The 17684-nt window shown below is 41.6% G+C and overlaps 1 protein-coding gene across 2 annotated transcripts in view; it reads left to right on the top strand.

The window, feature by feature from the left end:
- The window catches only part of GCLC (glutamate-cysteine ligase catalytic subunit), a 36922-nt gene extending 25513 nt beyond the window's left edge, over positions 1–11409 (top strand). For both annotated transcript variants that reach the window (XM_066547310.1, XM_066547311.1), the window contains exons 8-16: positions 64–180; positions 1004–1142; positions 1681–1793; positions 2470–2562; positions 3281–3385; positions 5459–5540; positions 5639–5742; positions 5836–5956; positions 9713–11409. In XM_066547310.1, coding sequence (XP_066403407.1) covers positions 64–180; positions 1004–1142; positions 1681–1793; positions 2470–2562; positions 3281–3385; positions 5459–5540; positions 5639–5742; positions 5836–5956; positions 9713–9918 — 1080 coding nt within the window. In that variant the 3' untranslated portion in view covers positions 9919–11409. The remainder of the gene's footprint in view (positions 1–63; positions 181–1003; positions 1143–1680; positions 1794–2469; positions 2563–3280; positions 3386–5458; positions 5541–5638; positions 5743–5835; positions 5957–9712) is intronic.
- Positions 11410–17684: the final 6275 nt, after the last annotated feature.

Raw genomic sequence — 17684 nt, 5'->3', positions numbered from 1 at the left:
GTTGTATTTTGCTTCTGGTTCCTTGGCCTGTCCTTTGTTTTGATGCCAGCTGTTCCATTTTAGATGGCGCTGAGTGCTGCGTCTCCATTCTACAGAGGCTACGTGTCTGACATTGACTGTCGCTGGGGAGTGATCTCTGCCTCCGTGGATGACCGGACGCGCGAGGAGCGAGGGCTGGAGGTAAGCCACGCTGCCTCCAAGGCGTCTGGGGTTTTTTGGGCAAAACAGTTAAATCTTCGTTACCAGATTCTACTTGTGCTCATCAGAAACCCTAGTGAGGAAGTGTGATGGTCTTTGTGGTAAATACAGGAGAGATGGCGTAAACACTTGGCCTTGGTTGGTCAGTTTGTGTTAACAAATACATATTTCTAATTAGGTATGGAATCCCAGTCTTCCACAGCTGGCTGAAAAGGGCCTCAGTGAGGAAACTTTCTAATTTATGCTTGAGCCCAAAAGGCAAAAATTGCACTAGATTAAATAGTGGGTGCTGCTGAGTAGTATAAACTAGAACTAAATCAAGAGAGCCAGGTATCAGAACTTGTAGAGTTTCTCTAAGCAGGAATTTCCGTTCAATGCACTTACAAAATTACACACAAGAAATAATTTTTTTAAATTTACTTGAAATATTTCTTGAACTACCTATTTTAAGGGCATCTCTAACAGTGTGCACATAGTGAAACTGTTGGTATGTGTTTAATGCTTTCCAGGTGCTTGGGGTAATGGCATATTACATCAGGAAAACATTTCTACATCTAGAGAATTCTAGTAAATGTGTGATGACTGATTTTTTGCTGAGATATATATGTCTGCAAACAAAATAGTCATAATTCCAGAATCACTTTATATTGAGCCTGTTTAAGACTCGTGCTTTTAGTAATTTTAATTGAGGTTGTAGGGTTTTTTTAAATAGGATAGTAATTCTCAACTTAAGTGTCATTAGTGAGCTAAACTTAGGTAACATTGTTAACAAGCTGTTAAAATATTGTATTCTTAAATTATATAGCCACTGAAGAACAACCATTATAGAATCAGTAAATCCAGATATGATTCCATAGACAGTTATCTATCTGAATGTGGTGAGAAATACAATGACATTGATTTGACAATAGACAAAGATATCTACGAGCACCTAATAAAGGAAGGTAAGTGTTTGCTTCATTATGAGCAGGTTAAGAAATATGTTTGCAGTGTGTGGGGATACTTTTTGGTTTTTGTTGTTGTTTGTTACAAATATTGTGCAGCCCTCAGGAAATCATGGGTGATTTCCTACTCAGGAAGTATCTGTGCAGAGTGGTCTTGAGAGTTTTTTAAAAAGGATTCATTTGTAACAGAAACTGTCCCTAATGCATCAAACTGAGTTTCTCAAGCTGGAATTAAAGGTTTATTTTTATGGAGAGAGCCAAACTGCTTTAGGAAACATGGCACAGAATGCATCAGAAAACAGGAAGAATGGCAGCCACACCAATACTCAGCTGCCATTTCCAAACAAGAACCTGTTTGGTTTGGGGGTTTTTGCTCTTTTTAATCATTTCCTTCCTTCCTGAAGTCATCACTTTAACAGGATGTGGTGGGCTGAGGTAGCACTTCAGTGTTAGATGTTTTCAGTCTTGTTAAAAAAACAAAATTCCTAGAACCTGTTTTGATATGTATGAATTGTTTGTTTGAATTTTCATTTTGTAGGTATTGACCACCTTTTGGCACAGCATATTGCACACTTGTTCATTCGAGACCCATTGACTTTGTTTGAGGAGAAAATACATCTAGATGATGCAAATGAATCCGACCATTTTGAGGTTACGTCTAATTTAGAGGAATTTAATAAATATATATATATATATATAAAATTGCTTATCTTCATAATACTGAATTGGAGGATGGCTATATTAGCTAAGAATTTTTTCATTAATTTTTCACTTCAGGTAGTTTTTTAGCATATGACTTTGCAGTTATAAGCACATTCATTTATTAATTTTATCTTTTATTTAGAAGGTGATGGCTTATACTTTAAATAAAATATGAAGAGCCTAAATTATAGCTATGTATATAAATGTAAAGGGGAACTGTCAATTTTTAAGGCTTCCTGAAACCTGGTTTGTATTTTATTTATGTAGAAATCTCTCTTTTACAGCTTTATGAGGTAATAGCTGTGGTAATATTAGGCCTTTTTAGTTCAGGATGTGTCAGCCCCTCATGAAAAAATAAAGTCATTTGCATGCCACACCCTTAGTATCTTGTGCATAATACTCAACCAAAACAGCATGAGAAAGTACAACATATTTGCTCCTAGGATGGGTAGTTGTACTGTGGGCTTTAGGAAATTACAGCACTTTACTTTAGAACCCCTTCTGTAACCTCCTGTGCTGTTCCACGAAAAACACCAGGGCTCTAGTTATCTGCTTATTTTTCTTCAATTATATTATAGAATGATGTGCATTTTGATTGTGACAGATTATTTCATGTGCTTTGCAGAATATTCAGTCTACAAACTGGCAGACAATGAGGTTTAAGCCACCACCTCCAAATTCAGATATTGGATGGAGAGTGGAATTCAGACCTATGGAGGTAAGGAAGACATCAGTATGTACAAGAGCACATTTCCTTTTAAGTGGAAAAGTACCAGGCATTCTGCCATCCAGTATCAAACTCCTATTACTTGTGCTGTGTTTTCTCCCCTTTGATTTGCTGGATGCAAGTGAAGTGGACAGCAGTATTTAATCAGACATGGACTGTGGGAATGTAACTGACAGGAGAATCCACTGCAGTAAATCAACGCATGCTAATGGATTTGGGGTGATGGGGAAAGGAATTAGCCTTGTATTAAAGCAGCAGCAAACAAAGCCCCATTTAGCTTCTAGAGACTGTATTTCTCTAGTACATTTCCTGGTACTGAACAATTCCACTGTCACAGTTCTGTTTTTTTCACAAAGTGCTTTTATTCTATAGTAGTCTGTTTCTAAGCTCTCTGACTTTAATCCTTTTAGACTGGAAATTTAAATGCTACTATACTTCTGTAATTAGAGAGCCTGAAGGTGCAGGTTATTAGTCTTTTGAAGCACAAGTGTGCTTTGCATGGAATTGCAGGGTTGTTTGTTGCAGCCTGTGTGGGCTTTGTGCACTGGAAGTCAGTGCTGGTGGTTGTGTGTGTGGCTCAGCCCTCGGCGAGTGCAGCATGTGGGAGCACGAGTGCCAGCATGAACACCTGAGTCAAACTGCTCCAGACTGGCCTTGCATGAGTGTGTTCCCACCAAAGTAATTGAATCCCTACTTCTTTCCTGTCTAGGTCCAGTTAACAGACTTTGAAAACTCTGCTTATGTTGTGTTTGTGGTATTGCTAACCAGAGTGATTCTGTCATATAAACTGGATTTTCTCATTCCTTTGTCCAAGGTAGGTGTGAAAGATCAGATCTGTTAGAGCTAAATGTAATGCATCAAATCTGATTTTTATCCCCTGCAAGCTAGGAAATAATATTTGTCCACTTACAGAACAGTCATTTTTATCTTCCAGTCAGTTTTCATCTGTACCAGTACTTTGAATTAATTTAAACTCTACAATATTAAACAAATATTTTACTGCTGTGTCATGAAATTAAACTCCTTCCATGCTGTAGGAATTTCTGTGATGCCTAGCATTGAACTGCTGCAGAAATGTTGAGAAATAGCATTGTCACAAGGCTGTTTTGGAGGCTGGGAAAGGGTATGTTTCCCCCATTTTACATGCAGGGGAGAAATATGTGGAACTCAAAAACTTTCGACTTATTTAACATTAATGTTGCCTGTGTCTCATGCTCTTATTCTGTGTTTTGTTTGTATGTAGTGAGTGGGGAGGGAAAGGAGGAGTTCAGCATGCTTAGCGTTACACAGTACTTGAGTGGAAACAAATACCGCTGACTCTGGTCACAGCTGTGACTTATCTTTAGACAGACAAGCCATGCAAAATGTACTTTTTTCTTAATTTTGCCCTCACAATTGCTGAAATATTTTGTGTGGAACTGTCTTTGCATGTCCTTTTTCTGAGGCGCTTGACCAAAAACATGTCTTTTTAGATGGATATTCCTGTGATGTTATAGGTAGCTTTAAAAAAGGTCTTGTAGGGCAGAAGGCTTTTGACACTATACTGGACAATCCTGCATAGCCACAGTATCCTGTGGCTTTTCATAGAGTTTTTTTAATTAAAATGGAGAAAAATATTGAAGTCATAAATTTACAGTAATCATACCATTCATACATGGTATGATTTGGTATGACTTCTAAAAGGAGATGTCAGGGAGTTCAGACTCTATGCATAATGCAGCAATTTAGCAGTTAGATTACATAATTGCATTGTTATTTCAATGTCTCAAAAGCACAAAAATTTTAACTACCAGTTAAGAGTGAATAAGAGATCAGGTGCTGAAAGAACCTGAACAGAATTGCAGGGCTGGGGGGTTTAAAATTGCTTAAGCTTGCCAAGCAATTTGGCAGGTAATGCAACACAGAATTGCACAACCATTGGTAAGCCTGCCTCTTTCAAGTAAAATAATAGGGGGTTATGGGGCTAATCTCACACTAATCTTGGTTGTCTGATTGAATGTGGTTGAACACTCGTCAGCTGGGACTGGAGTTCTTTCAAACTTTCAAAACAACCTGTTGTGTAAATAGGTTTCATAATATAAAGTGAATTGAAAACAAAGGTGTGGAAGGTAAGAAGTAAGTGAAGATTTTGCATAGCCTTTAGTTAAATATCAGACAAAGAATTCAGCAAAATATATCTCTTTTTCTGAAGACGATATGGTAAAGCTAATGTCCAAAAGCTATATGATGTTAATTAACAAAGACCTTGGACAAAATCTTCCATCCAGAAAGACAGAGCAATGCTTATGTCATTTGCAGAGCAAACGTAGTTTTGAGGACTTTTGAGAAGCCTGAAATTTAGAACTTTTATTGCTGGCAATCTAAGTTTGAATATCTAACATGTTTGGGATGGAATAGATACAATTCCCATACAAACTTATTTGAATGCTATTTCTGAACATTTGTTTAATATAGTGATAATTCTTCTAAAGACAGTGATGATTTTGTTAATAAAAGCAGAAAATTATGGCTAGGGAAGTTGAAATTTTCTTCTTCCATACTTATTTAAATTGCATCTAAATATGCAAAGAAGTCTGCCAGAAGGGATATAACCTGTTAATTGTAACTGTTCCTGCATTTTCATCCAAACTGAGATTAGCATAGCATGTTCTAACACAATACCATTACCTATTCTGCTGGAGACCCAGTTTTGTAAAATGTCATCTGTTGGTGGGTTTGTCCTGGACGCTGAAGAATGAAATAAAACTTAGCTTCACAGTTTGGCCTTGTGTGATGAAATAGTAAGAAATATAGTAGATATTTCAACTTATGAAACACAAATGTGACAGTTTGGTAGAATCCTACTGTTCTAAAACGTCACAGATCTCTGCAATATTTTTTTTGCCAGGTGGATGAAAACATGAAGGAGGCCCAGAAAAGAGATGCTGTACGACAGGGAATGTTTTACTTCAGAAAAGATATCTGCAAAGGTATCACATCAAGTAATCTGACTAACATTGTTGTGGATGTTTAGCACATGTCTTGCCTTTTAACCATTTTTTTTCCTTTCCCTTTGTCACACGTGAAGGTGGAAATGCTGTTTTGGATGGATGTGGCTCTGCACAGAATGGGACAGGCACCGACGCAGAAGAGTACACCTTAATGAGCATTGACACAATTATCAATGGGAAGGTAATAGCCTCTTCTACCTGGAACACATCCTATTCTACCCTCCCAGAAACCAGACTGAGTGTGTTTTATGCTGATTCTGTTCTTCTTACACAGGAAGGAGTCTTTCCAGGTCTGATCCCAATTTTGAATTCCTATCTTGAAAACATGGAAGTGGATGTGGATACAAGATGCAGCATCCTAAACTACCTGAAGCTAATAAAAAAGAGAGCCTCTGGTATGTTTGATATTTTTGGACATTGACTTTCTTGGCATTTTTCTCCTTTCAGTTGGATAAGACTGATGGGACCTGTGGATGTCTTGTTAGCTGTTGAATCATTAGAGCAAAGGACTCGAGTGTGTTCTCTAGCTTAAATCTTATCCTGTCTATTTTTGATCTTTAGTGTGTAGTGATCCATTTTAGAACTTAAATTCAGAGTAACTGATGGAGTAACAGTGATGGTTTAGAGGGTAGTATGTACCCAGTCCTCAATTTTGCTTTTCAACACCATTTACTGCTCTTTTGCTACTGTATTGTCTGTCCACTTTGTAGTAGTTTAAACATACACTAGTCCACTTTGCCCTGTCACTGGAGTGTTGTAAGAGTATTTGAGGCTGGGTCTGATAGCTTGCCTGATATTACTGGTGTGACTGCAAAGCATTCATAAGTGTAAACTCAGGTCTGCTAGACCATGGGACCTAGACTTCAGCTCACTGATAAGAAGGTCCTTCTGTAAGCAGCAGAACTCCTACAAGGGAGAGCAGAGCTGGCTCTTCCACAGTCTTTCCCACGTTGCAATGTTTTTCAGGACAGGTGTACAATGATTGTTTATGTTTCTTCTTAAAATGCAGCAGTATAATAAGTAAAAGATGCAGGCTAAACTTAATTCAGAACTGTGTGCTTAGCTCAGTCTGCGCCAACTTTTTAACTTTTTTGGTGTAAATCCCTTGTATAATTGCATTGATGAAAAGTTAGCTAGATGGTTAATTTTAGCCTCCTAAGTCAAGAATGTTTTTCTCTTAGCCCTCTCCCCCCCCCCCCCCCCAAGTTTTAAACTAAAGTGCTGCATTCCTTTTTAATTCCTGAAAATTGCTGTAGAAGCTTCTCGGTAAAGACCTTTCCAAAGCTAAGGTGGAAATCAGGATTTTGTCTTATCTGGTAATTCACTACTTTAGCAGTTCTTCAGAATGGTAATATGTTTTTCAACATTCCCTTGTCTGTTGTTTGGGTTTTTTTCCTTCAGAGAAATGATCTTGAGAAAACAAGGAATCCATAACTGTAGCAGGCATTTTCCCTAAGGCCTAGTGACCAGCTGCAGGTGTTCCCCACCAAAGAAAAACTTTGCTGCCTGGTGCAAAGTTGCAGTCATTGCAAAAGTCAGCTCCTGTATTTACACAGATGTAAAAGCTGTGAGAGTGAGGTAGATAAGAGTGTAGGATTTATAGTTCAGGTCTTACGAACTGAAATTACTTTTAAATGAAGCGTCTTAAGAAGCAGAATTCACAGAATAAAAAAGCATTAGGTATTTTATTACTGTGCCACAATGTTTCTCAGCTGTGAGCTTTGGATTATTCCAGTTTACTCTTGATCTTAAATCAAATGTTCCTTATCCACAGCCTGTTTAGTATGAGTCACATCCACAAAGAGTGGCCATTTTTCAGATTTCTCAAATGGTGAACACAGCACTCATGAATTAAGACCACTGACACCTTAGCTGCTGTGGCTGTAACCTTGCCCTGGCATAATTCATTTGAGCTTCAGTCAACCTCCTCTCCTGCAGCAGAGCAGGTATTACCCTCCTGGCCTCTGTATAGCTGGTGTGTGACTGCCACCACTCAGTGAGACTACAGATTGCTAGGCAGGCAGCAGCTGCTGACCACCACCAGTTATTGATGCAAGCAGTACTGAGGTAGCAGCATCAAGTGGTCCTTGTCCTGGTGTGCTCTCCTGGCTGCCTGCAGTGCAGTAATCAAAGAGCTTGATGAGCCTTCACAGATGTGCTTTCCATGATCTTTGCCTTACCTTTCTTGAAGCAGTTACACTTTTGCTCCCCCTAAAGTCATATAATAAGAAATTACACAGTTCTGTGGTATGCTTTTTGAAAAAATTAATTCTCTAGTTTTTCTAGTTTAAATGCTCTTCACAGTTATTCCATTATACACCTTCTAGGCTTGTGTTGTAGGATCATGTTTATCTACTCACTTGTCATCAGCATTCTTAATTGTGTGGACCTCTCCAGTGTATCGTTGCTCCTGAACGTACAACTCCCTTTACCCCTCCTTGCCTGGGAGGTGTCTCACACCTTTTGGCAGTCAGTGGTGCCATACTCCCATAAGGACTCCTGAGAGCTGCAGGCTGTGCTCCCAGTGCAGGTGGGCAGGGTACAGCGGGGCCGGGATGAGGAGTGCCGGGCTGCCTGGCCACTAGGTGTCCGTGTTGCTGTGCCGGACACTGCCTCTTCCTGCAGCACTGCTCCTGCACGGCTTGCACTCCAAACCTGTCTGTTCCTGAGCTGCACTCCGCCTTGCACTCCAAACCTGTCAGTTCCTGAGCTGCACTCAGGCTTGCACTCCAAACCTGTCAGTTCCTGAGCTGCACTCAGGCTTGCACTCCAAACCTGTCTGTTCCTGAGCTGCACTCCGGCTTGCACTCCAAACCTGTCTCTTCCTGAGCTTCACTCTACTCAGCTCCTGCCTCCACTGACTTTCTTGCAGGCTCCCTGCTTCTCGTTGGTGTCAGAAAGTTTTCCTGTTGAGTTTTAGTGCCTTCAATAAATAAAGCCTCTTGAGTAATTTTTTTCCTGCCCTCTTATGTAGAAGTGTAAACTCTGGCCTCATTCCTTGAAAATATTACTTCTGGTTTTTGAAGCACATTTTGATTTCTAGTAACCTTTTTCATTCTGCTTTTCTTTCCAGTACTTTCTGCAATTTTTCTGATTTGTCTTCATGTACATCTGTTCAAAACCACTGCTAGGATATTTTTAAATAGTGTTGGATTTTTTTTACTTTTTACTTGTGTGTTCCTTCATGCTTTCTCTAACTTGATTTCTCTTGCTTTATTATAATATTCTTAAACCAAAGACTTGTGTAGTGGAAGCCCTTGACTCTTCCCACTCTCACAGTGAAGCTGATGTTCTGGTAGCTAGAAAGTTTTTCTAGACTCTTTGAGCATCTCATCAGCCCATCTTAATGTCTTAAAACAGACAGAATTACCTTAAACTTGTATTAGTTAAGGTTTGCTTGCATGTGCTGCATTCAGGAGCAAGATTCAGCAGCCTGGACCCTGGTGTCCAGCCAGCCCCCAGCTGCAGCTTCATGGGGCTGCCAGTCTCCTGCAAGTGGTGTGTGTCATTCAGTGACCTTTTACAGAGGTGCTGGGGACCCTTAGGTACCTGCTGACCAACCCAAGAACTCTGGAGTGAAACAGAGGCACTGTGTACAAACCAGAAGTTGGTATAATTGGGAACCAGCCTATTTTTTGCTAGAGTAGCTGCCAGAGGAAGAATAATAAGCCAGGGTTGACTGACCAAAACTAGCAGGTCAGTTGGATGGATCAACTACAAACTTATTCTATATAAATGCAGTAGTGCAGAGGTGGCTGTTGATTCATCTCAGCCAGATTCTCTGTTAAATGAAGTGTTTAAGACCTTTTGCTGTACAATCTGTTGGTAGCACCCGTTCTAGTTGCTACTTCTCTCTGCATTGTGTCATTGGAACACATTGAAAGTTGGAAAACTGCACCAGGTAAGTGTCTTTTCAACACATTGAAAGTTGGAAAGCTGCACCAGGTAAGTGTCTTTTAGACCATCAGGGAAAAGTCAAGCCTAATTGTGCCCGCCGTTTAGCCATATTTGAAAACCAAAAAGTATAGGAATGTGTTTCTCATGAAAGCATGGGCTACTCATTAATTGTGTATATAGTGCACAGAACTCTAGGTGTTCTACTGCTAAATTAGCTGTATAAACTGTGAAATTTCATTTGCTCTTGCCCACAGGAGAGTTAATGACAGTGGCTCGATGGATGAGGGAATTCATCGCGCAGCATCCGGACTACAAGCAAGACAGTGTGATAACTGATGAGATGAATTACAGCCTTATGTGGAGATGCAACCAAATTGCTCAAGGCCAGGCAGAGTGTCCTGAACTACTGGGGGTAGGATTTAATAAGAAACAAAGTGGAAATAAAACTGACTCTTTGTAATGAATGAATGAATGCTTCTTAAATAATGAAAAGATTAAGCCTTTTAGCAAAGCACTAGCAAAGATACTGTGAATCTGGTACAGTTTCATGGTGTGAAGACCAAAACAGGGATACTGCACTATAAAATGGGCCAATCTGCCTAAATATTCATTTAAGGCATCATAAAATAGGCATATTCTTATTGTTAAGGTTTATACAATATACATGTAAATAGTAAAATATTTTTATGATTAACATCAATGTATTTTAATAACATTGTAACTAAGGTTATTGTGAATTAGCTTGTAACTTTTTTATGCTTAATATAGAAAGAAAAATTGTCATGAACAGCTTTGTAAATGTAATGGTACTTGTATATTATATGCATTCCAGTTACTGAATGTTTACTGTAATTTTTTTAACCTGGAATGTGCTAAGTAATTTACCTTATTGTGTAAGAAAAAAAATCCTTCTGGATCTACCTGAATCACAGATACTTCTTCCTTCCGTTGGGTTTTGAAAGTATGTAAGAACAGACAAATATATGTGCATCCAAGCTGTTAATCTTATAGTAGTTTCTCAGTTGCCACAAGACCTTCATCCATTTGTAAACTGTAAAACTCAGAAGAGCAGATCTGTCTTTATTCAGATAATGCAAGTCAGCCTGCCTGCAGATGCAGTTATTTTCTTCCCCTCTGAAATAAGCTGCATGCTGTCTCAGTTCAGAAAATCTGCCCGATGATTTCACAAAAAAGTAGTAACGGGAGATGTGTGGAAAGGGAGGAGGAAATGGAACTGGACATACAGCCCTCCTCACAAAGGAACCTGAGACACCTGCTCTGGACTTCAGCCTGCTTAACTGCTCTTCTCCCACACTGCTGCTGCTCCCATAGTCAACAATGACTGCAGCACAAAACCAAACTTCTGTCCATTCTTCCTGAAGGTTGAGTTTCTCATTTTGTCATTTTGTTAATTATAAATATTTTTGTCAGCACGTTTATTTTCTCTAAGGTAACTTATGTAGGTGGCTGGGATTACCTACATAGCTGTAGTTACAGACAGTTTAATCCCCTCTAGGAAACAGTTGAAAGAGAAATTTTGGAATGCACTAATCCTTTGAATTGGAAGCTGGTGCTGGGAGTGACTGTAATCTATTTCAATTCAGCCATTGCATCTGTAAATAAAGCAAACTTAAGGGGCCTTTTTGATTTAGCTTCTTAACTGATTTCTAAAAGTGAATTGCATTAGGGGTAGAAGATGCAAAGCTTATGGAAGCATATTAAAATCCCTAAGATCTAATGGTTTTTTTAAAGAACTAATGGAGAAACTGCAGTGAGAGGTGCGCCAAGAAGCTTTTATGTACTGAATTACACTTCATTCTGTGTTCACAGGTGTGCTTTAGAGAATAAAAAGAATACTTTTTCTCTGCAGTGGTGAATTTGTTTTAATTAAGATGTAGGCATATGCTAATTTAGTTTCTGTAACAAGGAAATAAAAATAAAATTTGCAGTATGTGTTGGTCACTTGCATGACTTGAACCCACACTTTTAGATTCAAAAAAGGAGGCATTGCATAGCTGGCAGGTACAACTCACATAGACTTACTATGTTCACAGTGGGGCTGCTCAGGACTCAGACAAATGGTCTGACACTCCTACAGCGAAGAAGTCCTTGCTATTGTTAAAATTGTACCATCTGTCTGATTGCACAGCATGAGCCACTATGCTTGGAAAATCCTTAAAAATAGTTGGAATGCTTTTCTGCTGGTACTGCTTCAATACATGTCCTTATTCCCTTTCAGTTGACATTGAAGCATTGAAGTGTCCTGTAAGACAGAGAACATTTTGTCACAATGCCTAAAAAGTTGTGGCTGGAAATTTCCCTCCTGATTTCTTGTGTGCATGTTTCCAGAAGGGATGGGTGAGATCAAACACAGAGCTGCTTCTGTTTTTTGAGACATGCATGTTTGCAGTCAGAGTTACCTTAAACTTGTAGAAGTTAAGGTTTGCTTGCATGTCTGAGCATTGTACACTCACTAGATGAGGAGTTCAGGTATGTGATCCACCCTGTTCTTTATAGTGTGCTGAAGGCTGTCAGCACAAACCAGAGTTGCTGCAGGGACAGGGGGCAAGCTTTGCCACTGTCTTTGAATACAACTTAGAGGTGGCTCTGTTCTATCTGTGCCCACTCTGAGGTAGAGAAGCAAACCCTAGTCCAAGCCTCAAGCCCTGGCTGGCCTTTTGCAGAGAGCATGAGAAACTTCTTTGGGCTATGCATACAGGACTTTTGGTTCTGCAGTCATGAAATGCTATAGTGGAAACAATGACCTTTCCATCAGTCATGTGAGCAAAGGGAGGGGAGGAAGTCTCAGCGCTTGAGCTGAATTGTGATTGATTCCTTGCCCAAAGACTAACTGTGCATCAGTCATGGCACTTTCAGTGATCATTGTGTTGGTCTCAGTTCAGCCCCAGTAGCACCCTTCATGCTTTCCACTCCATTTTCAGCTAGGAGATTCCATTGTGATCTTCAGAGGTCTGGATGCTATGAAATCTGATTCCAGTTTTCTCTTGCATCAGACTATTTATGTTCAAGTGTCTTTGTTTCTGGGTTATTATAGCCATACTTTTATCATGGCCTGCATCCTTAAAATGTCTCCTTTTGTGTGTGCACAGAGCTCTGCAAGCAGCTTGCCTTTCTCACAGTGGTGCAAGCCTGCTCCAGCCTGGGTTCCTCCCTCCACGGGGCCACAAGTCCTGCCAGGAGCCCATGCCATTGTGGATTTCCCACAGGATCACAGCCTCCTTTGGGCATCCATCTGTTTTGCTGGGGGTTCTTCTAGGAGCTGCAGGTGGATCTCTGCATCACCACAGGCCTTCATGGGCTACAGGGAATCTCAGCTCTGTCACCTGGAGCACCACCTTCCCCTCCTCCTTCTCTGACCTTGGTGTCTGCAGAGTTGTTTCTCACACATATTCTCACTCCCCTTCTCGGGATCTCTCTCTGGTCAGAGTGACCCAGAGAAAAGTTAGAGTCTCTTTTCCCAGCCCGGCGCTTGAAGGAGTCAGGGCTCTTCAGTTCTTGGTCACAAGGTTGTTTATTGTTCCTTATCTATAAAATGTTTTCTCCTGTCCAGCTGAGGTCCACTCAGCAAGACAGTCAGAGGCATTCATCCTGCCCCCAGGGCAGTGTTATGTCTTTATACTAAAAATTACATATACAATATTTACAATTACTTTCCACTACCTATCACCTATGTTAGACAGTGAGCTTCTACTCTAAACCAATCTAAAAGTGCCAACATCACAGCAGAAGATGGAGGCCAAGAAGAAGAAGGAGAAAGGCTGAACACACCCAGATTCCTCTATCTTGCCCTTTGAACCCCCATTCTAAAAACCCCAAAATCTACTTTTTTACCCCATGATAAATTCACTATCATTCTACTTAAACTGTCATGGCTTGCAGATCTTCATCTAAGGTTGGTAACTTGCTCCACGGGTCCTAATCAAAACCACAGGCATCTTGGGCTCTGTGCCAGGGTCTCTGAACCCCCTGGCAGGGGTCTTGGCTGCTCAGGACAGCCAGAGGGATGTCCTGGGTTCCAACATCCCCTCTTCCAGCTGAGTGCTGATATGCAGTTTTTTCCGTTTCTTAAAAATACTATTCCAGAAGCACCAGCACTGTTGATGATGGGCTCAGCCTGGGCCAGCAGCAGGTCCATCTTGGAGCCATCTGTCATTGACTCTGTTGCACATGGGGGAAGCTTCCAGCAGCTTTTCACAGAAGCCACCCCTATAACCTACCCAATACCAAAATTGGGCCATGCAAACCAAATACAGTGTTCCCTGGAATAAGATTTCCTTAGAAATGAGAATCTCCTGGTAAGGTTCTCCTAGACAGGTAAAGTCAGGAAGGCTTTGCACGCTACAACACTTTCTGCCCATTCCCTCTCAAGTATGAGGATTCACTCTGTACAGCAGTAAATGCAGGTTTCTGCAGCTTGTGTAGCAGCATTGTGTCTCCCTTTCAACAAAGCAATGTCTTTCCTGAAGAGAAGTGTAACTGTAAATGCTGGCTTTAGAATTGAACAACTGGGCAAGCTACTATGGCTTATGTTAAGCAAGAAATGGCTGTAAACTCTTCTCTCAGTCTTTGAAAACGATGTTAATTTAGCCATTGAATTTAGTTATGTATCACAAATTTACTCCAAAGTTACACCCCTGTGACATGACACAAAGGGAAAACTAAAGTCATGCTGACAGTGAGAAAGTAAAAAGTAAATTTTCCTTCACTTCCTAGTGAAGGAAAGTTAAAATAATACCCAGAGCCACATTGTGCCCAAAAAAAGGTGTTAGTACATGATGGCTCATCATTGACTTCTAAGAGTTTGTGTTCTGGCCAGAAAAATGCTAGTTTATAAAATATTTAAGCAACAAAAATTGTTCCTATTCTGGAAAAAGTCCAAGCTTCTATTAAATGCAACTAGATCAAAAGTAAGCAGATTTTTATCTGATGGTACAGGGTGATGGTACAGATTTTGATGAAAGATCTTAAGGAGTGCCTTACTGTCAGTGCCTTGACTACAGCCAGTCTGTGTGGCAGTGAGGAGTTGCTTGCTGTGTGTTGCTCTGGCAGGTCATATTCAGAAGAGGTGACTGGGGACAGGGAAGAGGAAAGAATGAAGGAGAGAAGCCTATTGCCATCCTGAGAGGTTCCATTTTTCTCTCTACTCTTTGATTTGTGCTGGGGAAGCATCTGTGCCAAGACGACCTCAAGTTCCCCAGCATTCTTCAGTTAGGTTTCTTCTTTCCCTTCAACCATTTTCTAGTTTGGACTATATTCCTTCCCGTCTGTTCCCATCTTGCATGCACAGGCAGAGCTGGACATCTAATCCTTGCCAGCTTACTCACCACATGGGCATTCTGAGGCCAAGAACTTGGAGTGTTTTTCTTGGCACCACAAGGGACTGGGACGTCTTGCCCAGAGACCGTCACACAGCTGCCTAATGAAAAACAGGAAAGCCTTCCAGCAAAAAAATACCTCTGCTGAGGGGAAGCAAGACTTGGCATCACCCACATTTCCTACCTTTCATCCCACTCTGCAGCATTTCTGTGTGTTATTCATCCCACTGGCATCAGCTACAGGCATCTGATTCTAAAGAGCAGTAGGACAGAGGATGGCATGGGATGTTAGTGGAGGCAGGCCAAGCTGGCAGCCAGCTCTCCAGACCCCCCAGACTGTGGAGAGCAGGAGATGGGGCTGTTGTACTCTGTCTCAGACACAAACTGGACCACTGAGCACAAACCACCTCTGCCTGTAACTTCTCACCCTGGCAGGGTGAACCAGAGCAGTGCAATATAAACTCCAATGGGATCCCTGGGTTTTGGCAGCGTGGCCATTGCCAGCAAAATGAAATAACCTTGGTACAGACAGCAGAAACCAGGCAGAGTCCTCACTGGGGTGTGCTCAAGGCACGGGGATGAGGCTGAACAGAGCTCATTGCTAAGGCCAGAGCCAGCCCTAGGTGTCCTCCTAAGGTAAGAGGCACTGCAGTGAGCTGGGAGGAAAACAGCTGTTCTCAGCTGAATACAGGGGAAAAGGAGCCCGAGCCACAGCGGAATTCCAGGTCCAAATCCTCTGTGGATTTATGCCCCAGGTGCTACTCACGGGTTAACCCATGCACTCTTCCCAGTGGGGTCACACAGCAGAGCAGTGGCTATTCCTCTCCATCCCTGCTTCCCTCTGGGAAGGGGCATATGACAGATGAAGCCAGTGGTGGGGCTGCCTGGGGACACCCCAGCTGGGAGCCCTCCAGGCAGATGTGCTTTCTAGATGCCCTATAAGCAGGGCAGACCTCTGTATGTGTTTAAAGAGCAATCCAGACCAACGTGTCCCTTTCCAAAATTTAGCCACACAATTGCTGGGAGCAAAACTGCCATGGTCCAAATTAAAACATGCAACATTCCAGTGCTTCCGGACATGACACATCCTGAACAACCATGTGAGGTGAAGAGGTGAATGCCCTTTTTAGATGCAGTTTGCTCTTGCTCTTAAAATAATCATTTGTAGACAACAAACTTCACTCAGTCTTTAAAAAAAATCTGCCCAGGACTCTTTTGAGAATGGCATAAAACAATATATTTCAGATTTTTGTCTTTTTCCCTTTACTTTCAGTGCAGCCCAATTGGCACACATCCCACAGCTTCTTGTGGGGGAGGGATGCAGCCATTTTTAGAGTTGCATATGAAAAGCAGAGCTCCAGAAGGGAGTGCCCACATATCCCTGGAAATTCATTCTGGCTTTCTGCTTCCCACTCATCACAGCACATGTGGTGTCATCAGTATCTGGCCATTCCCACTCAGGCCACAGGGACTCAAAGAGGTGGCACAGTTAGGAAGGGAGAAGGCATCCCACTTAAGTCCCTCCAGCTGTGACTCATGGCATGTTTGGCCTTGCTTCTAATTGATAAAGTGTGATACTTGTTTGCCCTGAACCCCAGCACAGTGCTAGGACAAAACATTTCTCATCCTGCCTCAGAAAATCAAAATCCACAGAACAGAAAGGAAACTTAGAGGATTACAACTGTACAACAAGAGTATCCAGGGAAAATCCCAGCAGGCTGCTGTGTTTCTCACTGAGTGCCTTCTGTACTCATATGTTTGTACAAAGCTCTGTGTTAGTTTTCAAGATATACCACAGTAAGCTGCTCTCTGGGAAGAGGAACACTTCCTCCAGGACCACACTGGCCAGAGGGGATCATGTGTTAGGCACACCAGTTGTCAGGACATCACCAAATGGTTAACTGTTTCCATCCAACTCTGCTTTCATCCTGAAAGAGGGGTTTATCTCCTTTTGTCCTGATGCAGCCAACAGAGTTTTGTAGTGTGTCAAAACTTTGGTGCCAAGCACACTTACTCACAGCTGGCATATGGCAACCAAAGGCACAGTGCGGGTCTAGAAGTGCCCACTGGATGATGTGAGGTGGTGAGTCTGATGCTCTAATTGTAATCAATGTGTAAAGCATTTTGATAAATTTTATCATCAAACTGCATTGTCTTTACAACTCTTCCTTGGCTGTGCCTAGAGTTTGAGAGAGATGACATAGTGACAGCCTTGCCCACTCATTTTCTATCTTTTATCATCAACAAATGCAGAGTGTTTATAAACTTGGTTTGTCTTAGCTACTTCCTTGAAACAACTTTTACTGGTGGAGCCCACTGGCTCAAAATCAGCCAGATTGGAGATTTTCCAATACCTGTCATGAAAAAACACCTCTGGGTTGTGTCCTGGGACACTGCAGGTGGCATGTGCCTCCAAGAGGGCGTCATGGACACTTCAGAAATCAGTGAACACTAGTGCTGTGTCTTCATGGCACACCTCCAGTTGGAGATCAGCAGCTATGACAGGCCCTACAACAGGAACTGGTGATTTAACAGCTACTTTCAAAAACTCTTTCAATGGGGCAGGAAGCACTGACGTAACACCAAGTTCCCAGTTTTGAAACTTGCCTGATGTTTTCTGTCGAGATAGGAAAGGAAAAAAAATCTGAATCACAAGTACCCAGCATATCCCAGCTTCTCTGTCCGAGTGTTCCCAGGAGCTCTGCCTGCTCCAAGAAACAAACCTAGTCAAGAGAAACCACAAAAGATGTTTTCCAGGGGAAAAGGCTAGCTTCATCATTACTTCCCTCTCTGCCAGCCTCACCTTCTCCTTCAGGACCACCCCCTTCCTGCCCCCTCCTCTCCCAAGATAGCACATCTCCCTGGTTGAGTCTCTTGTCTAACTGACTGC

The sequence above is a fragment of the Molothrus aeneus genome, chromosome 3 (assembly GCF_037042795.1).
Source record: "Molothrus aeneus isolate 106 chromosome 3, BPBGC_Maene_1.0, whole genome shotgun sequence".
Classification (NCBI taxonomy): domain Eukaryota; kingdom Metazoa; phylum Chordata; class Aves; order Passeriformes; family Icteridae; genus Molothrus; species Molothrus aeneus.
Note: the sequence above shows the minus strand (reverse complement) of the source record. Positions and strands in the feature narration are given on the sequence as shown.